General features: G+C 42.9%; 1 protein-coding gene across 6 annotated transcripts; it reads left to right on the top strand.

Annotated features, from left to right (window-relative positions):
• Window positions 1–8,452: 8,452 nt before the first annotated feature.
• LOC124036508 (lysosomal membrane ascorbate-dependent ferrireductase CYB561A3-like) lies at window positions 8,453–23,311 on the top strand. 6 transcript variants are annotated; one of them, XM_046351179.1, is made up of 7 exons: window positions 8,453–8,622; window positions 9,706–9,856; window positions 14,565–14,772; window positions 18,807–19,015; window positions 19,202–19,356; window positions 21,528–21,696; window positions 22,018–23,311. In XM_046351179.1, the coding sequence occupies exons 2-7, from the start codon at window positions 9,719–9,721 to the stop codon at window positions 22,039–22,041; spliced, it is 903 nt and encodes a 300-aa protein (XP_046207135.1). In that variant the 5' UTR covers window positions 8,453–8,622; window positions 9,706–9,718; the 3' UTR covers window positions 22,042–23,311. The 6 variants fall into 6 exon arrangements, with proteins under 6 accessions (XP_046207135.1, XP_046207137.1, XP_046207134.1 ...); XM_046351178.1 differs by lacking the exon at window positions 8,453–8,622 and adding an exon at window positions 8,631–8,860; XM_046351181.1 differs by lacking the exon at window positions 9,706–9,856.
• Window positions 23,312–24,180: the final 869 nt, after the last annotated feature.

The following is a 24,180-nucleotide window of genomic DNA, read 5'->3' as shown; positions in this document are numbered from 1 at the left end:
TGATTTACACAACAAGCCTACCACTTTGAAGATGCAAAATATTTTTAATTCTGAAACAAGAAACAAGACAAAAAATACCAGAAAACTTGACCGTGCATAACTATTCACCCCCCTCCAAAGTCGATGCTTTGTAGAGCCACGTTTTGCAGCAATTACAGCTGCAAGTCTCTTGAGGTATGTCTCTATAAGCTTGGCACATCTAGCCACTGGAATTTTTGCTCATTCTTGAAGGCAAAACTTTTCCTTCAAGTTGGATGGGTTCCGCTGGTGTACAGAAATCTTTAAGTCATACCACAGATTCTCAATTGGATTGAGGTCTGGGCTTTGACTCGGCCATTCCAAGACATTTAAATGTTTCCCCTTAAAACACTTGAGTGTTGCTTTAGCAGTATGCTTGTAATGCTGAAAGATGAACCTCCGTCCCAGTCTCAAATCTCTGGAAGACTGAAAAAGTTTTCCCTCAAGAATTTTGCTGTATTTAGTGCCATCCATCATTCCACCGGTCTAATGTTCTTTGCTTGTGTTTCCTGGCCCAAGCAAGTCTCTTCTTCTTATTGGTGTCCTTTAGTAGTGGTTTCTTTTCAGAAATTCGACCATGAAGGCCTGAAGCTGTGTGCCAGAAAAGGAAAGAACTGATCCCACCCATGAAAGCAGCCAGAGCACGTGAGTACATTGCTTACATCCGCTATGACAGGCTCATTGTCTACCCTCCCTCCCAGAAGCCTGGAAAGGATGAGAGAGCCAAGCCTAAGAGTTCGTAGCTTCAACCCCGCAGAACACACACACCAATTGATTACTGGACTGCTGAATGTATATTTTTTTCTCTTGTTTTGTTTGCTCTTCTCAGTATTATTTCTATCTCTGATAAGTCTCCCAGGAAAGTGCTGAAAATAGCCCATATTAATATATGTAGCCTTAGAAATAAGGTTAATGAAATCAATAACGTGCTGACACCAGATAACCTTCCTAAAATTATCAATTTCTGAGACTCACTTAGATAATTCATTTGATGATACATCAGTAGTAATACAAGGATGTAACATCTATAGACGAGACAGAAATGATTATGGGGGAGGTGTTGCTGAAAATATTCAGAGCCATATCCCTGTAATGCTTGGATAAGATCTTACTTCAAGTGTTATTGAAGTGTTGTGGTTGCAGGTTACCTTGGCACATCTAAAGCTTTTCTTGTGGGGTGTTGCTATAGGCCACAAAGTGCTAACAGTCAGTATGTAAATAATATGTGTGAGATGCTTGATAGTGTATGTGATGTTTCTTGGGGACCTGAATATTGACTGGTTTTCATCAAGCTGTCCACTCAAGAGCTTCGTCTCAAGAGCTCAAGAGATTCTTCTTACTGTAACCAGTACCTGTAATCTGGTTCAGGTTATTAATCAACCTACCAGGGTGTTTACAAACACTACAGGAACAAGATCATCCACATTTATCGATCACACTTTTACTAATGCTGTAGAACTTTGTTCTAAAGCTGTATCCGTATCCAATAGATGCAGTGATCACAATATAGTGGCTATATCCAGGAAAGCCAAAGTTCTAATAAGAGATCATAAAAAAGATTTTGCTGTGACTCTTATGGGGATGATGATAAAAATATTTGTAGTCTGATGTGATTAATTAGGAGCATCCAGATGCTGCACTTGATGAATATATGAAATTTCTTCTTCCAATTATTGATAAACATGCACCTGTTAATTAACTTCTTTGGGATAGGGGGCAGCATTTTCACTTTTGGATGAATAGCGTGCCCAGAGTAAACTGCCTCATACTCAGTCCCAGTTGCTAATATATGCATAGTATTATTAGTATTGGATAGAAAACACTCTGAAGTTTCTAAAACTGCTTGAATGATGTCTGTGAGCATAACAGAACTCATATGGCAGGCAAAAACCTGAGATAAAATCCAAACAGTGAGTGGGAAATCTGAGGTTTGTAGTTTTTTAACTCAGCCCCTATCGAATACACAGTGGGATATGGGTTATTTTGCACTTCCTAAGGCTTCCACTAGATGTCTACCGTCTTTAGAACGTTGTTTCAGGCTTCTACTGTGAAGTGGGAGCAAATGAGAGCTGTTTGACTAAGGGGTCTGGCAGCAGCCTCGTTCTCAGTCACGCGAGTTCACATGAGAGGTATCTCTCGTTCCATTGCTTTTCTAAAGACAATGGAATTCTCCGGTTGGAACATTATTGAACATTTATGATAAAAACATCCTAAAGATTGATTCTATACTTAGTTTGACAATTTTCTTTGACCTGTAATATAACTTTTGGAACTTTTTGACTGGACCTGAACGCGCGTTTGGATTTGTTTACCAAACGCCTTAACAAAAGAAGCTATTTGGACATAAATTATGAACATTATCGAACAAAACAAACATTTAATGTGGAACTGCGATTCCTGGGAGTGCATTCTGATGAAGCTCATCAAAGGTAAGTGAATATTTATAATTATATGTTTGACTAAGGTTGACTGCGCAACATGGCGGATATTTATTTTGGTTGGTTTGGGCTCTGAGCGCCGTACTCAGATTATGCTTTGTCCGCAAAGTATTTTTGAAATCTGACACAGCGGTTGCAATAAGGAGAAGTGTAATCCAAGATGGCATAGCAGTTCAGACGTCTTTTGTCCTCGTCTTGTCGTGTCCCGTATATATATATATTTACAACTTTTTTTTTCACATACATTTTATTTTTATTTTCCATCAACTCATCTTCAAAACACTCTCCTGCAACCCGCCTCACCAATTTATTTTTATAAAAAAGTATTATTTACCTCAAATCTGTAATCCTCCAAGAAGCTAGCCAGAAATGTCATGTTTTGTCTTATATTGTCTTGTCATTTTGCTTTTCCTTCTGTTCGTTTTCCCCCTGCTGGTCTTTTTTAGCTTCCCCTTTTTCCAGGAGCTTCTCTCTAGCCAGAAGTTCCTATTCCCCTAATCAATCATTTAGTCTTCCCACACCTGTTTCCTATCTTTTCCCCTGATTAGAGTCCCTATTTCTCCCCTTGTTTTCCGCTAATCCAGAAGCTAATCAGAAGCTAGATGCTGCGTGGTGAGTTCCTTCCCGAAGCTTCAGTTAGCTTCTTTACTGGAATTGCAAATCGTTAGTATTCAGCTCGGCAGACACGAGCAGAATTATGCCGTGGAGAACTAACCACGGTTTGTGGTCATCAACTATCCTTTAGCTCGAAAATCTATCGCCAGTTTTGTAGTGGTTAAAGATGAGATTCTCTCCCGGAGGTTCCTTCAAGTGTGGACTCTTTGATTGCTCTCGCCATCCGCATAGAACGCTCACCAACTCGGAACATACCAGACCAATTTTTCTCTCTGGCTCATGTCTGAGTCCATGCTGGGATTTCAACTGCTCTCTGGACATTCATACCTGGATCTCACAGCTAGCTTGCTGCCATATCCGTGTGACTATCGGCTTTCGTTGATTCATGGAGCAAACATCACATTCCTTCAGAGGTTAGACAGCTAGCCAGCTGGTAGTCATCTTCCCAGTATCAATCACCTCCTGAGTTCCATCAATCACTTTTACCTGGGCTGCAGTCACCTATCCGGACCCGTTTTACTGCCTGCCATCCCTCCCGTTTCTTCTGTCCCCACTTCTCAGGAGCCCCACCGGGATCTGCTTCACAACTGGACTGCCGACGACTATCTCTGTCCCGAAGGAGTTATCCGGCTGGCTCCTCCGTCGCGACGTTACCTGAACGCCCATCTGCGGCCTGCTAACCGTTAGCTGTCTTACCGGCTGCTATCTGAATAGACAATCGGACAATTTATTTATTTTTATTATTATTATTATGTTTTCTTCTTGGGCCTCTATAACTATATCTATTGTTTTTATTTTTGTTGTTGTTGTGTGATTTGGATTAATCCCCTCTACCACACGGAACGCCACTAATCTACTGACGGAACGCAAGAGGTGGCTAATAACAGAGCTCCATCCTATGCTAGCATGCTACCGATGGCCTGGCTAGCTGTCTAAATCGCCGTGACCCCCAACCAACCTCTCCACTCACTGGACCCTTTTGATCACTCGACTAAGCATGCCTCTCCTTAATGTCAATATGTCTTGTCCATTGCTGTTCTGGTTAGTGTTTATTGGCTTATTTCACTGTAGAGCCTCTAGTCCTTCTCACTATACCTTATCCAACCTATTAGTTCCACCACCCACACATGCAATGACATCTCCTGGTTTCAATGATGTTTCTAGAGACAATATCTCTCTCTTCATCACTCAATGCCTAGGTTTACCTCCACTGTATTCACATCCCACCATACCTTTGTCTGTACATTATACCTTGGTGCTAATTTATCGCCCCCAGAAACCTCCTTTTACACTCTGTTCCAGACGTTCTAGACGACCAATTCTTATTGCTTTTAGCCGCACCCTTATTCTACTCCTCCTATGTTCCTCTGGCGATGTAGAGGTGAATCCAGGCCCTGCAGTGCCTATCTCCACTCCTATTCCCCAGGCGCTCTCTTTTGACGACTGTAACTGTAATAGCCTTGGTTTCATGCATGTTAACATTAGAAGCCTCCTCCCTAAGTTTGTTCTATTCCCTGCTTTAGCACACTCTGCCAACCCGGATGTTCTAGCTGTGTCTGAATCCTGGCTTAGGAAAAATTCTGAAATTTTAATTCCAAACTACAACATTTTCAGACAAGATAGAACTGCCAAAGGGGGCGGGTGTTGCAATCTACTGCAAAGATAGCCTGCAGAGTTCTGTCCTACTATCCAGGTCTGGACACAAACAATTTGAACTTCTACTTTTAAAAATCCACCTCTCTAAAAACAAATCTCTCACCGTTGCCGCCTGCTATAGACTACCCTCTGCCCCCAGCTGTGCTCTGGACACCATATGTGAACTGATTGCACCCCATCTATCTTCAGAGCTCGTGCTGCTAGGTGACCTAAACTGGAACATGCTTAACACCCCAGCCATCCTACAATCTAAACTTGATGCCCTCAATCTCACACAAATTATCAATGAACCTGCCAGGTACCTCCCCAAAGCCTTAAACACGGGCACCCTCATAGATATCATCCTAACCAACTTCCCCTCTAAATACACCTCTGCTGTCTTCAACCAAGATCTCAGCGATCACTGCCTCATTGCCTGCATCCGTAATGGGTCAGCGGTCAAACGACCTCCACTCATCACTGTAAAATGCTCCCTGAAACACTTCAGCGAGCAGGCCTTTCTAATCGACCTGGCCGGGGTATCCTGGAAGGATATTGATCTCATCCCGTCAGTAGAGGATGCCTGGATATTTTTTTTAAATGCCTTCCTAACCATCTTAAATAAACATGCCCCATTCAAGAAATTTAGAACCAGGAACAGATATAGCCCTTGGTTCACCCCAGACCTGACTGCCCTTAACCAACACAAAAACATTCTATGGCATTCTGCATTAGCATCGAACAGCCCCCGTGATATGCAGCTGTTCAGGGAAGCTAGAAACCATTATACACAGGCAGTTAGAAAAGCCAAGGCTAGCTTTTTCAAGCAGAAATTTGCTTCCTGCAACACTATCTCAAAAAAGTTCTGGGACACTGTAAAGTCCATGGAGAATAAGAACACCTCCTCCCAGCTTCCCACTGCACTGAAGATAGGAAACACTGTCACCACTGACAAATCCACCATAATTGAGAATTTCAATAATCATTTTTCTACGGCTGGCCATGCTTTCCACCTGGCTACTCCTACCCCGGTCAACAGCACTGCACCCCCTACAGCAACTCGCCCAAGCCTTCCCCATTTCTTCTTCTCCTAAATCCATTCAGCTGATGTTCTGATAGAGCTGCAAAATCTGAACCCCTACAAATCAGCCGGGCTAGACAATCTGGACGCTTTCTTTCTAAAATTATCTGCCGAAATTGTTGCCACCCCTATTACTAGCCTGTTCAACCTCTCTTCCGTGTCTTCTGAGATTCCTAAAGATTGGAAAGCAGCTGCGGTCATCCCCTCTTCAAAGGGGGGGGACACTCTTGACCCAAACTGCTACAGACCTATATCTATCCTACCATGCCTTTCTAAGGTCTTCGAAAGCCAAGTCAACAAACAGATTACCGACCATTTCGAATCTCACCATACCTTCTCTGCTATGCAATCTGGTTTCAGAGCTGGTCATGGGTGCACCTCAGCCACGCTCAAGGTCCTAAACGATATCTTAACCGCCATCGATAAGAAACATTACTGTGCAGCCGTATTCATTGATCTGGCCATTCGACTCTGTCAATCACCACATCCTCATCGGCAGACTCGACAGCCTTGGTTTCTCAAATGATTGCCTCGCCTGGTTCACCAACTACTTCTCTGATAGAGTTCAGTGTGTCAAATCGGAGGGTCTGCTGTCCGGACCTCTGGCAGTCTCTATGGGGGTGCCACAGGGTTCAATTCTTGGACCGACTCTCTTCTCTGTATACATCAATGAGGTCGCTCTTGCTACTGGTGAGTCTCTGATCCACCTCTACGCAGACGACACCATTCTGTATACTTCTGGCCCTTCTTTGGACACTGTGTTAACAACACTCCAGGCAAGCTTCAATGCCATACAACTCTCCTTCCGTGGCCTACAATTGCTCTTAAATACAAGTAAAACTAAATGCATGCTCTTCAACCGATCGCAACCTGCACCTACCCTGCCTGTCCAACATCACTACTCTGGACGGCTCTGACTTAGAATACGTGGACAACTACAAATACTTAGGTGTCTTGTTAGACTGTAAACTCTCCTTCCAGACCCATATCAAACATCTCCAATCCAAAGTTAAATCTAGAATTGGCTTCCTATTTCGCAACAAAGCATCCTTCACTCATGCTGCCAAACATACCCTTGTAAAACTGACCATCCTACCGATCCTCGACTTCGGCAACGTCATTTACAAAATAGCCTCCAATACCCTAATCAATAAATTGGATGCAGTCTATCACAGTGCCATCCGTTCTGTCACCAAAGCCCCATATACTACCCACCACTGCGACCTGTACCCTCTCGTTGGCTGGCCCTCGCTTCATACTCGTCGCCAAATCCACTGGCTCCAGGTAATCTATAAGACCATGCTAGGTAAAGTCCTCCCTTATCTCACCTCGCTGGTCACCATAGCAGCACCCACCTGTAGCACGCGCTCCAGCAGGTATATCCCTCTGGTCACCCCCAAAACCAATTCTTACTTTGGCCGCCTCGCCTTCCAGTTCTCTGCTGCCAATGACTGGAACGAACTGCAAAAATCTCTGAAACTGGAAACACTTACAAGCTTTAAGCACCAGCTGTCAGAGCAGCTCACAGATTACTGCACCTGTACATAGCCCATCTATAATCTAGCCCAAACAACTACCTCTCCCTCTACTGTATTTATTTATTTTGCTCATTTGCACCCCCATTATTTCTATCTCTACGTTGCACATTCTTCCACTGCAAATCTACCATTCCAGTGTTTATTTTTATTTTTTACTTGTTATATTGTATTTACTTCGCCACCATGGCCTTCTTTACCTCCCTTATCTCACCTCATTTGCTCACATTGTATATAGACTCATTTTTCTACTGTATTATTGACTGTATGTTTGTTTTACTCCATGTGTAACTCTGTGTTGTTGTTCGTGTCGAACTGCTTTGCTTTATCTTGGCCAGGTCGCAATGTAAATGAGAACTTGTTCTCAACTTGCCTTACCTGGTTAAATAAAGGTGAAATAACAATAAAATAAATAAATAATGCAACACCATCACCAGCTCAGCTAACCGTCTGCATCACAGAAAGGCATGCTAGAACAATTTTCGCACTCTGTAAACTATATTAATAACAGTAAAACTCTGAAAGTTACGTGTTGCAATAGTCTCAAACACCCTTATAACAATATCTACAGCATTAACCTTGGGATGTTTTATTTATTTCACGTTATGGACTTCTACAAAGGAGTCATTTGCAACACATGTTTCTCTGTGTGCCTTGGACTGAGGAGAACGGGAGCTACGGGTAGTACCAGGGTGTTAGTAGGTGACATTTAATACATTTAGAGAAATAAAACCCGAAGATGTTAACATCATTCAGCTACTGTAGCTGCCTACTTAACATCAACAGGCATCACCAGTTGCGCAACAATTAAAAATAGAGACCAAAAGTAAAGTTCGTGGCGAACATAGCGATCTGACTCCACCCTTCTGTCTGAACTTGGAATATTCCTGTTGGTGGGCTTTGGCCATGACCCTCAACCTGGTTGATCTGTTCTGCGTTGTGTACTATTCTAATAATTCGAAGTTTGATGGAATAACAGTTTTAACTCTACTACAATAATACAAGCAACAGAGAGATTTTCAACAGAAAGGTTCAATGCAACACGGCACTGTTGTTGTTGGCTACTATGGCAGTTCGGGCACACAGTTTATCGTTTGTAGCCTATAATACATTTCCCATCATGCCTTGCGAGGTCAATAAGGAAATGTGACTTGTAATAAACACCAGCAGCCGTTTTTGTACTGATTGAATATAATGTATTTCTAAACTTTACAACATTTGGCAATGATTATAGTTAGTATTTAATTATCAAGAATCTAAGCTGATATGGAAGAATCTTAAGATAAGTAGGAAGAGCTAGGTAAAACTTAAAAACTTACTATAGCTAACGTTATGTGTACTCATGAACTCGGGTCAATCAACAACATCTTTGTTAGCTAGCTAGAATGTATTTTTGTTCAGTTTGTGGCATGTGTCTTTGACATTTTTTTTCCATGGAATATTTCCCGTTTTTAGTTTTTTACCGATATGTTTACTATGATTTATATCATATGTGGCTTCTGGATGTGTTGCATACAATATTCTCACTGTATTCTAAGGTAGGCAATCTCAGGGTGACGGTGCATAGCTAGCTAGTATTTTTCTTGTGAGACCTGTTTGATATCCCCAGGGTTAAAAAGCCCTTAGTTTTGTTTAGACATAATCCATACTCAATGGAAGTACGGTCTCTCGTCAAAAGTGGTTCCATTTTGGATAGAAACTGGGCTTGTTCGACAGTGCATGCAACTGCTGAATAACTGATTTTCAAATAACCTTGTATCATAAATAACTAGCAAGGCCTAATTAATATTTATAGGTCAGTCGTCACAATTTACCCACAAAGCATCATGGATGTGATGCCATAGAGATAGATGAAGGACTCTAGTGCTCTAAAGCTTGTGTTAGTATGGGCAGCAGCATTGAGGACTTTCACCATTTTGTTGTAATCAACTGGGTGGGATTTCCTATGGGTTAAGAAAGGATCACATGATGTCATCAGGATGGATCAGATAATGAATTATATGCATGTGGAAACATTCCATAACTGCAGGTGGCAGTAAATCACCAACCTTGACTTTATACCTGTTCAAAGTGTGCAATTTTTCAGTTTGTTTGCCAACCACTGATATATAATAAGAACTGGAGATTGTGTCCAATATGTTCGACCGTTGTTTTCAAGTTAATCTACTCATGATAATGAATTATACCTCGGTCCGTTCATGGACTGTCTATATCTGGGTTGCATCCGGTTCACATGCGCACTAGCACTCAGTATGCACAGAGAGCAGAATCTACGTCATCCAAAAACATGGCAGACATTGGATGAATATAAAATGTTAGTATGTTCGGATGTGTGTGATTGGAAAAAAAATAGACCTCAGCGACAATTACTATTTTCATTTAGGGCACCTGACCACATGCATGACTCTACCCCACCTAACACCTGTTCAACCCCATCTGAGTGCTTACCCCTAAGCCAGTGGAATGAGACAATGGAATGTGGAAGCGAGTTAGCAGTTGACACAATGAAAAAGGAACTGAAATCAAGGGCCATTGTGAGTAGCCTAATGCTGCATTCATAACCAAGTGGGAAGGTGGTATTTACCACATTACATTTAACATTTACATTTAAGTCATTTAGCAGACGCTCTTATCCAGAGCGACTTACAAATTGGTGCATTCACCTTATACATCCAGTGGGACAGTCACTTAACAATAGTGCATCTAAAACTTAGGGGGGGTGGGGTGAGAGGGATTACTTAACCTATCCTAGGTATTCCTTAAAGAAGTGGGGTTTCAGGTGTCTCCGGAAGGTGGTGATTGACTCCGCTGTCCTGGCGTCGTGAGGGAGTTTGTTCCACCATTGGGGGGCCAGGGCAGCGAACAGTTTTGACTGGGCTGAGCGGGAGCTGTACTTCCTCAGTGGTAGGGAGGCGAGCAGGCCAGAGGTGGATGAACGCAGTGCCCTTGTTTGGGTGTAGGGCCTGATCAGAGCCTGGAGGTACTGAGGTGCCGAACAGCAGTTCCCCTCACAGCTCCGTAGGCAAGCACCATGGTCTTGTAGCGGATGCGAGCTTCAACTGGAAGCCAGTGGAGAGAACGGAGGAGCGGGGTGACGTGAGAGAACTTGGGAAGGTTGAACACCAGACGGGCTGCGGCGTTCTGGATGAGTTGAAGGGGTTTAATGGCACAGGCAGGGAGCCCAGCCAACAGCGAGTTGCAGTAATCCAGACGGGAGATGACAAGTGCCTGGATTAGGACCTGCGCCGCTTCCTGTGTGAGGCAGGGTCGTACTCTGCGGATGTTGTAGAGCATGAACCTACAGGAACGGGCCACCGCCTTGATGTTAGTTGAGAACGACAGGGTGTTGTCCAGGATCACGCCAAGGTTCTTGGCGCTCTGGGAGGAGGACACAATGGAGTTGTCAACCGTGATGGCGAGATCATGGAACGGGCAGTCCTTCCCCGGGAGGAAGAGCAGCTCCGTCTTGCCGAGGTTCAGCTTGAGGTGGTGATCCGTCATCCACACTGATATGTCTGCCAGACATGCAGAGATGCGATTCGCCACCTGGTCATCAGAAGGGGGAAAGGAGAAGATTAATTGTGTGTCGTCTGCATAGCAATGATAAGAGAGACCATGTGAGGTTATGACAGAGCCAAGTGACTTGGTGTATAGCGAGAATAGGAGAGGGCCAAGAACAGAGCCCTGGGGGACACCAGTGGTGAGAGCGCGTGGTGAGGAGACAGATTCTCACCACGCCACCTGGTAGGAGCGACCTGTCAGGTAGGACGCAATCCAAGCGTGGGCCGCGCCGGAGATGCCCAACTCGGAGAGGGTGGAGAGGAGGATCTGATGGTTCACAGTATCGAAGGCAGCCGATAGATCTAGAAGGATGAGAGCAGAGGAGAGAGAGTTAGCTTTAGCAGTGCGGAGCGCCTCCGTGATACAGAGGAGAGCAGTCTCAGTTGAATGACTAGTCTTGAAACCTGACTGATTTGGATCAAGAAGGTCATTCAGAGAGAGATAGCGGGAGAGCTGGCCAAGGACGGCACGTTCAAGAGTTTTGGAGAGAAAAGAAAGAAGGGATACTGGTCTGTAATTGTTGACATCGGAGGGATCGAGTGTAGGTTTTATCAGAAGGGGTGCAACTCTCGCTCTCTTGAAGACGGAAGGGACGTAGCCAACGGTCAGGGATGAGTTGATGAGCGAGGTGAGGTAAGGGAGAAGGTCTCCGGAAATGGTCTGGAGAAGAGAGGAGGGGATAGGGTCAAGCGGGCAGGTTGTTGGGCGGCCGGCCGTCACAAGACGCGAGATTTCATCTGGAGAGAGAGGGGAGAAAGAGGTCAGAGCACAGGGTAGGGCAGTGTGAGCAGAACCAGCGGTGTCGTTTGACTTAGCAAACGAGGATCGGATGTCGTCGACCTTCTTTTCAAAATGGTTGACGAAGTCATCTGCAGAGAGGGAGGGGGGAGGGGGCGGAGGATTCAGGAGGGAGGAGAAGGTGGCAAAGAGCTTCCTAGGGTTAGAGGCAGATGCTTGGAATTTAGCGTGGTAGAAAGTGGCTTTAGCAGCAGAGACAGAGGAGGAAAATGTAGAGAGGAGGGAGTGAAAGGATGCCAGGTCCGCAGGGAGGCGAGTTTTCCTCCATTTCCGCTCGGCTGCCCGGAGCCCTGTTCTGTGAGCTCGCAATGAGTCATCGAGCCACGGAGCGGGAGGGAGGACCGAGCCGGCCTGGAGGATAGGGGACATAGAGAGTCAAGGGATGCAGAGAGGGAGGGAGAGGAGGGTTGAGGAGGCAGAATCAGGAGATAGGTGGGAGAAGGTTTGAGCGGAGGGAAGAGATGATAGGATGGAAGAGGAGAGAGTAGCGGGGGAGAGAGAGCGAAGGTTGGGACGGCGCGATACCATCCGAGTAGGGGCAGTGTGGGAGGTGTTGGATGAGAGCGAGAGGGAAAAGGATACAAGGCAGTGGTCGGAGACTTGGAGGGAGTTGCAATGAGGTTAGTGGAAGAACAGCATCTAGTAAAGATGAGGTCGAGCGTATTGCCTGCCTTGTGAGTAGGGGGAAGGTGAGAGGGTGAGGTCAAAAGAGGAGAGGAGTGGAAAGAAGGAGGCAGAGAGGAAAGAGTCAAAGGTAGACGTGGGGAGGTTAAAGTCGCCCAGAACTGTGAGAGGTGAGCCGTCCTCAGGAAAGGAGCTTATCAAGGCATCAAGCTCATTGATGAACTCTCCGAGGAACCTGGAGGGCGATAAATGATAAGGATGTTAAGCTTGAAAGGGCTAGTAACTGTGACAGCATGGAATTCAAAGGAGGCGATAGACAGATGGGTAAGGGAGAAAGAGAGAATGACCACTTGGGAGAGATGAGGATCCCGGTGCCACCACCCCGCTGACCAGACGCTTTGTGCGAGAACACGTGGGCGGACGAAGAGAGATCAGTAGGATTAGCAGTGTTGTCTGTGGTGATCCATGTTTCCGTCAGTGCCAAGAAGTCGAGGGACTGGAGGGAGGCATAGGCTGAGATGAACTCTGCCTTGTTGACCGCAGATTGGCAGTTCCAGAGGCTACCGGAGACCTGGAACTCCACGTGGGTCGTGCGCGCTGGGACCACCAGAGTAGGGTGGCCGCGGCCACGCGGTGAGGAGCGTTTGTATGGTCTGTGCAGAGAGGAGAGAACAGGGATAAACAGACACATAGTTGACAGGCTACAGAAGAGGCTACGCTAATGCAAAGGAGATTGAATGACAAGTGGACTACACGTCTCGAATGTTCAGAAAGTTAAGCTACGTAGCAAGAATCTTATTGACTAAAATGATTAAAATGATACAGTACTGCTGAAGTAGGCCAGCTGGCAGTGGGTGCGTTGTTGACACTACACTAATCAAGTCGTTCCGTTTTGTAATAGTTTCTGCAGTGTTGCTATTCGGGGCTAGCAGGCTAGCTAGCAGTGTTGTTTACGTTACGTTGCGTTAAAGAACGACAATAGATGGCTAGCGAACCTAGAAAATCGCTCTGACTACACAATTATCTTTGATACAAAGACGGCTATGTAGCTAGCTAAGTAGCTAGCTACGATCAAACAAATCAAACCGTTGTACTGTAATGAAATGAAGTGAAAATGTGATACAACCTGTGAATGCGACCGGGTAGTTGAGTTCTATACAGAAGACGTTTGCTAGCGTTGGCTAGCTGTTGGCTAGCTAGCAGAGTCACCTACGTTAAGGACGACAAATAGCTGGCTAGCTAACCTCGGTAAATTAAGATAATCACTCTAAGACTACACACTCTAAACCTAAACAACACAATTATCTTGGATACGATGATACGAAGACAGCAAAGACAGCTATGTAGCTAGCTAACACTAAACTAATCAAGTCGTTCAGTTGAGTGTAATAGTTTTCCCAGTGCAGCTAATCAGTGGACGTTAGCTAGCTGGCTAGTGAAGACTACGTTAGGACGGCGAAATACGATAATTACGCAATTATCTTTGATACAAAGACGGCTATGTAGCTAGCTGAGAAGAAATTGCTAGGATAAGACAAATCAAACCGTTGTGATATAATGAAATATAATGAAAAAGTTATACTACCCGTTGGAGCGACGTGCAGATGCGACCACTCGCTCCAACCGGAACCGGAAGCACTCTGTCACATATTAAGAAAATGGCCTTCAACTGTATTTCGGGCTGTTAAATGCAACAACAAAACATTATTTATAACAGTCTATTAATGTTTTTTTTAACACTATAATTTGTTTGCTTGCATGATAGCTGTACTCTTAGTTAATGTTGACGCAGCTTTTTTGCCATTGGCCAATCGACTTTTCTCAATGAGTTCAAAGCATGTGAATGCCTCCAACTCATATTTACGACTTCACAACTGGTAATTCCCACCACCCCACTTGGTTATGAATGCAGCATCATACGTAGGTAGCCACATTAAGGTATTTAGACCCAACTGATTTTGGTCAGAAACCATTTAGGGATTTTTCAAGCCACTAGACACAGAAGTAGAACAGAAACTGAATCACACTTTAGTTGTCTTATCTTGCTCATTTTGTGTTGACGGTGAGACAAGATAGTGAGGACAAACTGTACGTATGTTTTTACTGTATAGCCTAGGCTTTTATTATTGTCCATTTGACCTGCTTCACACCTCTCAAGAGTGGAGGTTTATTCCTACTTTGAAAATGTCCAGACTTCTGTAACCATGCAATTCCATGAAATAACTTTCTTTCCATTTTTTTCTTGTGTTCTCAAACTAGCTTGCAGATTGTTCTACCAGGATGAGATCCATTGTGTCTTTTTACTTCTGCTACCTGCTGTGCCTGTGCCTGGGGATCGCCTGTGTGGTGTTTGTGTCCATCTGGAACTCCCAGTGGCGTGGTGGCTTTGCCTGGGATGGCTCGGCTCTTCAGTTTAACTGGCACCCTGTCCTGATGGTCACAGGTCTGGTCGTGCTCTACGGCAATGGTGAGTGGCTCAGGAAGTGCTTTTACTTCCAGTCTTTGGTGCAGGCAAATGAGAACTTGATGTTTTTTTAATTACAATGACTGTCTCAGGTTTGGATAGTTTGTGTTATGTATGGGGGTTTGTTATGTAGGTGAGTGGCTTAGTCAGTTGTAGTGAAACTACAATCAAGTGGTTTCACATTCCCTTGTTAATGCAGATGAATGTGTCTCAGACATGAATTGGAAATAAGAACTGAAAGCATTTCAATCGCAATGAATGATTCATGTTTGGATATATACTGTTATGTAGGATATGAAGATGTTCTGTGCTGGTGTTTCGGCATATAGAAAGCTAAATAAAGTCACCTTAACTTCCTTCGCTGCTCCCTTCTCGTCTTTAGGCATGTCAAGAACTTAACCACGTTGACAGTGTACTGCAGGGATATTCAACTGGAGGCCCGCGGGCCAGATCCTGGCTGTTTATTCATTTAGACTGGCCCTTTGATCAATTCTGAACATTAATAAATGATCTGCAAAAAAATTCTTGCCAAAATCTGATATTCAGTGCCAAAATGTGATTTTTTTTGCAGTCTAGCGCCTATATGGATAATGTTTTCTTCATATGAATTTGGCTCAAGCTTTTGAACAGTTTAATCTACACAATATGACCCCATTTCTAAAATATACGACTCTCAGGAACAAATACGTGCCTTCTGTTTCCCTCTCTGATGCTCACAAGGAATCATTAGAAGGGAGCGTGACAGAAAAACATCTAATGACTGGGGGAAATGAATTCAAAGCATACTTCCTTCAGACTGGAATTTGGCATTACCTGATTTGACACACCCTTGTGTTATTTATTGAGATGCATAGTTTTCAGATAATTTTAAAATGACCTAATTACTTTTAATAGTTGTTTAAAAAATGGTGAGCGCAAGCATTGTGCCTAGGGCTGTTGCGGTGACCGTATTACCGCCACACTGGCGGTCACGAGTCATGAAGGTAGTCAAATTCCACATGACCATTTAGACATGGTTATTAGGCTTCTCCAAGCTCTAATGCTGCTGCTGGTCATTACCAAACTTGCTAACGGTCTGGTACTCAGCACTCTATTGTCCCTGTAATCAAAATCCCATCAAACACTTCATGAGAGCCCATGAGCTCATGTTGCGCAACATTTCTATAGAGTGATGGCCATAAATAAAAAGACGAGGACACCATCAGCTTTCTATAGACTAGGCCTACTATATTTATTTCTAAACTTTCCTAATATTAAGCACATTGCTTCTCTTTACAACAGGAGTATAGCTTACCTGGCTGGTATGAAAATAAATCATTTGGAAAAGCATCCTCCATTCGCTATTTAAGTGCTTAGATTACATGTTTTTTTTGATACAGGTGCATGATAATGGTCCATTCTAAATAAAAACAAATGTCACACATATATTACTTAGTGTATGTAAAGACAAGATTAAATCATTAATAGTCTGATGGGTAACAATATTAGCCTATCACTAGTGAATTCTATATTATCACTTGTGAATGATACCCGGCATAAGAAACAAAGCCTTTTTTTCCAACATTTTCTAATCATAGTCGCCACCTCATGTAGCCTAGCCCAGTGGTTCCCAAACGTTTTATAGTCCTGTACCCCTTCAAACATTCAACCTCCAGCTGTGCAACCCCTCTAGCACTAGGGTCAGCGCACTCTCAAATGTTGTTTTTTGCAGTCATTTTAAGCCTGCCACACACACACACTATACGATACATTTACTAAACATAATGGATGTCTGCATAAATTTGACATACAATTTGATCTGATCTTCATCTAAGTCACAACAATAGATAAACATAGTGTGCTTAAACTAATAACACACAAATTATTGTATTTTTCTTGTCTATATTGTATACATTGTTTAAACATTCACAGTGTAGGTTGGAAAAGTATGTGAACACCTAGGCTAATGACTTCTCCAAAAGCTCATTGGAATCAGGAGTCAAAAATGTAAATGTAAAAATGTAAACTAACCTGGAGTCGAATCAATGAGATGAGATTGGAGATTTTGGTTAGAGCTGCCCTGCCCCCCAAAAAAGACTCACAAAATTTGTGTTTGCTATTCACAAGAAGCATTGCCTGATGTGAACCATGCCTCGAACAAAAGACACTCCAGAAGACCTAATATTAAGAATTGCTGCCTTGCATAAAGCTGTAAAGGGTTACAAAAGTATCTCTAAAAGTCAGTCCACAGGAGAAATTTCAGCCCTGTTGCTACTGTCCCAAGGAGAGGCGGTCCTGCAAAGATGACTACAAGAGCACAGCGCACAATGCTCAATGAGGTTAAGAAGAATCCTAGAGTGTCAGCTAAAGACTTACAGAAATCTCTGGAACATGCTAACATCTCGGTTGACGAGTCTACAATTTGAGCTGACTGTATTTTGCTAACAAGCTAACTCCAAAATTCAACTAAAATCTGAGTGAGATGATTGGATGTCATAAGGTGAATGCACCAATTTGTAAGTCACTCTGGATAAGAGCGTCTGCTAAATGACTTAAATGTAAATGTAAATTCCAAAGGGTTCACATACTTTTTCTTGCCACTGTATATGTGATCCTAGTTCATCTATTTTGTTATCCAATGATTGTACGTTGGCTAATAGGACTGATGGTAAAGGCAGATTATCCAATTGACGTAGGATCCAAGGCACCCCAACCTATGTCCCGATATCTCTATCTCTTTCTCCTGCGAATGATGGGGATGTGGGCCTTGTTTGGGTGTCTGAAGTAAATCCTTCGCATTCGACTCATTAAAAAAAATCTTCCTCCAGTACGAGGTGAGTAATCGCTGTCCTGATATCTTGAAGCTCTTTTCAGTCATAAGAGAAGGTGGCAGAAACAGTATGTACAAAATAAGTTACAAATAACGCGAAAAAACACACAATAGCACAATTGGTTAGGAGACAGTAAAAGGTCAGCAAGGGGATGGGGCCATGAAAGTCGATGCATTATCAAGTGCTTGTCAAATTGTGAATGAGAGACTATTGGAGTGTGTACAGCCTGCGCAAAAATGAGCTTATGCCTTTCAAGTTACATTTTTCAAATCATCATTAGCGTCTCATCATAGCTTTACAATGAATAAAAACATCTAAACATATACCCAACGTTTGTAGAACAAGTAAAGTTACATGAATAACTCTAAATGTAGCATATAAGGGGTACCTATATATTTGTTAACCACTCAACGCAGAATAGCCGCATGTGCGCACACCCTCAAATCGTTTGGAGAAAATATTTATATTTTATTCAGCTTTGTTCAATTGTATTCTTCATACTATAAGGTAATGAAACGGAATTTTAAGGAAGTCTTGTCTTCTAAATGAACTAGTGTAGCCCACAACCATTTGGCATAGCCACATCAGGACCTAACATAAGGACAATTCAGAGTATGCTGTTCTTTTCTTCTGAAATAGACTACATTTACCTAAAATCATGCGTCTTTAGACCTGTCTAAAATAAATAATGGAATTATTGTGAAGGTGTAGGCTATATTACATGGATTTATTAGACTTTTAAAAATGACTTGTAGGCTATATTTGGAAGCCCTGAGATGTGAAATGTGTTTGTTAATTTACTGTCAATTACCATGATACCCACAGTTATTTGCTTGACAATCACAGGCTGATGAAATTCGTGACCGCTACAGCCCTAGTTGTGCTTTTCCTTTTCAATGATTAGAAAATGTTTTGGTTGCACCTCAACTTAGTTGGTTGAGCGCCTTCCACTTCTTTCGTAATTACTTTTAGCAACATTCAATTTTAAGATAAGTGCTTTATTGGTGTGTTTGTGTGTTGCTTTTTTATACAGTTTATACAGTTCTTCCAAAGAATAATCGCTTATGGAAAATATCTGGCCCCTGTAAGAATATAGTTGAATAGCCTTGGTGTACTGAATACATGAGAGAAAGACAATTAAAACAAAGCTTCAATTGCAGCTGATATCCAAGTAAAGTGAGTGGTGACCTTTTTACATTTTTGTGTCTTTACCTGTCTTATCTCTAGGAGCGGTGCTGTACCGCATTCCCCTCACATGGGGGCAGAATAAGCTGCCCTGGAAACTGCTGCATGCTGGTGTCATGCTCCTGGCCCTGCTCTGCTCCATCCTTGGCCTCTGTGCTGTGTTTGACTTCCACCACACCAACAGCACTCCCAACCTCTACTCCTTGCACAGCTGGATTGGCATTTGCACTACAGCACTCTTCACCACTCAGGTTTAGTATATCTGCCACTGCCAGCACACAAATTAAAACGGCATTGTCTTAAAAACAATTGTCAGCTCATATTATGCCATATAATGGCCTAAACGTATTATGTCGTACTTGGCATGTATGGTGATTGTTAAAGTCGTAATGCCACTTTCTATGGCTGTGAGATGGTGACATATGTTTTGTTTTCAGTGGGTGATGGGCCTTGCTGGCTTCCTCCTACCCTGCTCACCCATGTCATTCCGCAAGCTGCTTAAGCCTGCCCATGTGTGGATGGGAGGCTGCATACTGATACTCAGCATTGTATCCTGCATTTCAGGGATCAACGAGAAGCTCTTCTTTGCACTGTAAGAAACATTGGCTGCATCTCAAATAGCACCCTATTCACTATACACTCTCAGAGGGGTTCGAAAAGGGTTCTTCGGTTGTCCCCATAGGATAACCCTTTTTGGTTCCACGTAGAACCCTGTTGGGTTCCATGTAGAACCCTCTGTTGAAATGAACATGGAATCCAAAAGGGTTCTACCTTGAACTGAAAAGGGTTATGCTATGGGGACAGCCGAAGAACCCTTTCAGGTTCTAGATAGCTCCTTTTCTTCTAAGAGTGTTGTGCAATACTTTTGACTAGGCCTCATAGGTGAAAAGCAGTACACTAGGGCAGTGTTTCAAATTTTTTTGGAAGTGCTAACATTTCATTCAAGCCTTTGATTTTAATCATGTACAGTGCATTCTGAAAGTATTCAGACCCCTTGACTTTTTCTGCATTTTTTACCTTACGGACTTATTCTAAAATTGATTAAATTACATTTGTTCCTCATCAATCTGCACACAAAGTAGAAAACAGGGTCTTAGAATGTTTTACAAATGCATTAGAAATTAAAAAACTGAAATACTTTATTTACATAATTATTCAGACCCTTTGCTATGAGACTTGAAATTGAGCTTAGGTGCATCCTGTTTCCATTGATCATCCTTGAGATGTTTCTATAACTTGATTGGAGTCCAGCTGTTTTAAATTCAATTGATTGGACATCATTTGGAAAGGCACTCACCTGTCTATATAAGGACCCACAGTTGACAGTTCATGTTAGAGCAAAAACCAAGCCATGTGGTCAAAGGAAGTGTCCGTATAGCTCCAAGACAGGATTTTGTCGAGGCACAGATCTCGGGAAGGGTACCAAAAAATGTCTTCAACATTGAAGGTCCCCAAGAACACAGTGGCCTCCATCATTCTTAAATGGAAGAAGTTTGGAACCATCAAGACTCTTCCTTGAGCTGGCCAAACGGAGCTATCGGTGGAGAAGAGCCTTGGTCAGGTTGGTGACCAATAACCCGATGGTCACTCTGACAAAGCTCCACAGTTCCTCTGTGGAGATGCGAGAGCCTTCCAGAAGGACAGCCATCTCGGCAGCACTCCACCAATCAGGCCTTTATGGTAGAGTGGCCAGACAGAAGCCACTCCTCAGTAAAAGGCACATGACAGCCCGCTTGGATTTTGACAAAAGGCACCTGAACACTCTCAGACCATGAGAGACAAGATTCTCTGGTCTGATGAAACCATGATTGAACTCTTTGGCCTGAATGCCAAGCTTCACTTCTGGAGGAAACCTGGCACCGTCCCTACGGTGAAGCATGATGGTAGCATCATCATTCTGTGGGGATACTTTTCAGAGACTGGGAGACTAGTCAGGATTGAGGGAAAGTTTAACAGAGCAATGTACAGAGAGATCCCTGATTAAATCCTGATCCAGAGCACTCAGGACCTTAGACTGGGAAAAGGGTTGATCTTCCAACAGGACAACAACCCTAAGCACACAGCCAAGACAATGCAGGAGTGGCTTCAGGGCAAGTCTCTGAATGTCCTTGAGTAGCCCAGCCAGAGTCCAGATTTGAACAAGATCTAACATCTCTGGAGAGACCTGAATATACCTGTGCAGTGTTGCTCCCCATCTAACCTGACAGAGCTTGAGAGGATCTGCAGAGACAAATGGGAGAAACTCCCCAAATGTAGGTGTACCAAGCTTGTAGCAAAGAAAAGAAGACGCGAGGCTGTAATCGGGTTGGAGTAAATCTGAAGGCTTATGTAAATGTGAAATTTGCATTTCTTATATATATATATATATATATATATATATATATACTATTGCAAAAAAATCTAAAAACCTGTTTTTGCTTTGTCGTTATGGGGTATTGTGTGCAGGTTGATGAGGGGAAAAAACAATTTTATCCAATGTGGAAAAAGTCAATGGGTCTGAATACTTTCCAAAGGCACTGTATGTTAGTGCTAGGGAAAAAACTAACATGTGCACCCCTTTGAATCCCAAGGAACAGGATTGAGAAATATTGTACTAGGGAATAGGTTGTCATTTGGGAAAAAAATGTATATTTTTTTATTGAGTAGGAAACAATGTACTCTTTATACACATATTTCCATAATATAGCTAAAGACAAAAAGGACATCAACCTGTGTTGGACAATATTATTCAAATGGTGTACAAAGTGTTGATTCTTTCTTCAGGAAAGGAACCACCAATGGAACAATGCCATATGGCAACCTACCACCTGAGGCATTGGTCGCCAACTCGTTAGGAGTCTTGATTGTAGCCTTTGGATTGGTCGTCCTGAAGATTCTGTCCAATCAGAAATGGCAGCGACCAGAGCCTCGAAGTGAAGACCTGGGCTACAGTGTGAGTGCAACAAACCTTCTGATGTAATGTTGCCAAGTCAGATGTCCTGACCGAGTACAGCACTGAATATGATGTGTAAAAATCGGAACAGATTTGTCCCATACTATGTATGCAGATAGAGCTGTATTATCTTCATAGCTGTTTGTATTTTTTTGTTGCGAAATGGTTATAAACCCTGTTTGGTCTAAAACAAATTCATTATTTGAATGACATCTGAAAATGCCCTTTTTTTCAATACCATATTCATACTAGGTGAAAGTGTATTCACAGATGTATTCAACTCCTTTGTGTTTTTAACAAATTGAATGTTTCCACATGCAGCCACTGCTTCAAGACGACAGCTAATAGAAGAGATGAGGAGACTTCAAACCCGCTCTCAGCTAACCATACTACGCAAGCTATCCACAAATGTTATCTTCCCCTGCTGGGTCCAAAGTTGCCTTAAGCAAATAATGAGATGTTGAATGTCCTAGGACCAGGGCCAACCCTGGGCATAAGGGCCCCTGGCCACTTGGGGGTCTGAACTTACTGTTGAAAACACACTAGGTACAATTTTAAAATGTGTTATTGCATCAGCAGTTTTCTCTTATATCAGACACGGACAGTCACTGAATTAGCCAATGTCAGCTAAAACTGTTTTGATTGGTAAGTTAGTCTAGCCAGCTATCTAAACATTGTAGTAATCATGGCCAAATTACTGACTCGGCATGCAGGGCACATGCCAAGGGGCCATGAACTCCATGGCGCTTACATGGATTTTGTTAGTCATTCTCACTCAGATATCATATTGAAGTGATACTTCGGGATTTCGGCAATGAGACCCTTTATCTACTTCTCCAGAGTCAGATGAACGTGTGGATACCATTTTTATGGTTCTGTGTCCAGTATGAGGCAGGCTAGAGGTAGTTTCGCAAGCCAATGCTAACTAGCGTTACCCATAAACTTCCAGTTATTGTGCTATCTGCTGGCATGCTAGCAGATACCAATAGGCCACCAGTCATTGCGCTAACGCTAGTTAGACATTGCAATAGCGCTAGTTAGCAACTTCCTTCAAGCCGCACACAGAGACATTAAAACGGTGTCAAGAAGTTCATCTGACTCTGGGGAAGTCGATAAAGGGCCTCGGTGTCAAAATCCCAAAGTGTCCCTTTAACATGGCATAAGTCAGGGCAAAATGTGTAAAATTGCTGAAAATCAGCTGGTAAACTGCAAATGTTTCTCTCTGTCCCATGGCAAAATTAGTAGAATTGCATGAAATTTACTTTCAAACTTAAAAATGTTTCTCTCCGCTGTCAAGATGGGACTACGGTAATCTTTTGGCTGCGAGGTGGAGCTCCCCCCAAGCAAATCTTGCTTAGGGCCCCCAAAAGGCTAGTGCTGGCCCTGGTCATGACAGTGTTGTCAGCAATAATATGTGTCCCATCAAGATATACGTTTTATAAATGTATTAAATAGTAGATTTTACATCGCTGCCTTATTTTTTTATGAATAAAATAATGAATAAAGTATGATATACTCAAAGATAACACGGTATTTCAGCAGTTCTTTGTGACTGCCATTCCTGTTGTGCATGCAATTTAGGCTGTGGCCTCATCATTAAAGCTACAGTCTGGGATTTTGGAATCTGTTCAATGCTCATTTCAATGCTTTATATTGACCATTCAGTGTTTGGCCACACAAACAATATGTTGTGTTCTTAGAGAAAGCTACAGCTAGGCCTATATGGCCAGCAGCATACCACCCTGCATCCCACTGCTGGCTTGTTTCTGAAGCTAAGCAGGGTTGGTCCCTGGAAAGGAGACCAGATGCTGCTGGAAGTGGTGTTGGAGGGCCAGTAGGAGGCACCCTTTGGTAAAAAGAAAATATATATATATATATATATATATATATATATATATATTCCAATGCCCCAGGGCAGTGATTGGGGACATTGCCCTGTGTAGGGTGCTGTCTTTCGGATGGGTTGTTAAATGGGTGTCTGTGGTCACTAAAGATCCCATGGAACATATCATAAGAGTAGGGGTGTTAACCCTGTTGTCCTGGCTAAATTCCCAATCTGGCCCACATACCATCATGGTCACCTAATCATCCCCAGTTTACAATTGGCTCATTCATCTCCTCTCCCCTGTAACTACTCCCCAGGTTGTTGCTGTAAATGAAAATGTGTTCTCGGTCAATTTACCTTGTTAAATAAAAATTCCAAAATATTAATTTGGGCTATATGTTTTTCACATGGTGGCAGCAGTATCAAGGATTCAGTGTAGAGAGCAAATATCACACTAAATTGATAGTGGTGCGCAATAGCACATGTGTGTTTTTAGATATAGTAGGCTAGGCTATACAAGAGCAAAATGTTACACAAAGTATGTGGATCTGTTATTGGGTGGGATTGGGGTGGGGGGATGGTGGTGTAGCTTCATTTTGTATGTATTCATGTTTGCTGACTATTATTACAAAATAAACATTTGATCACAAGTATGTGGA

Source organism: Oncorhynchus gorbuscha, linkage group LG05 (genome assembly GCF_021184085.1).
Source record: "Oncorhynchus gorbuscha isolate QuinsamMale2020 ecotype Even-year linkage group LG05, OgorEven_v1.0, whole genome shotgun sequence".
NCBI lineage: Eukaryota > Metazoa > Chordata > Actinopteri > Salmoniformes > Salmonidae > Oncorhynchus > Oncorhynchus gorbuscha.
This window is presented reverse-complemented; position numbering and strand designations above follow the sequence as displayed.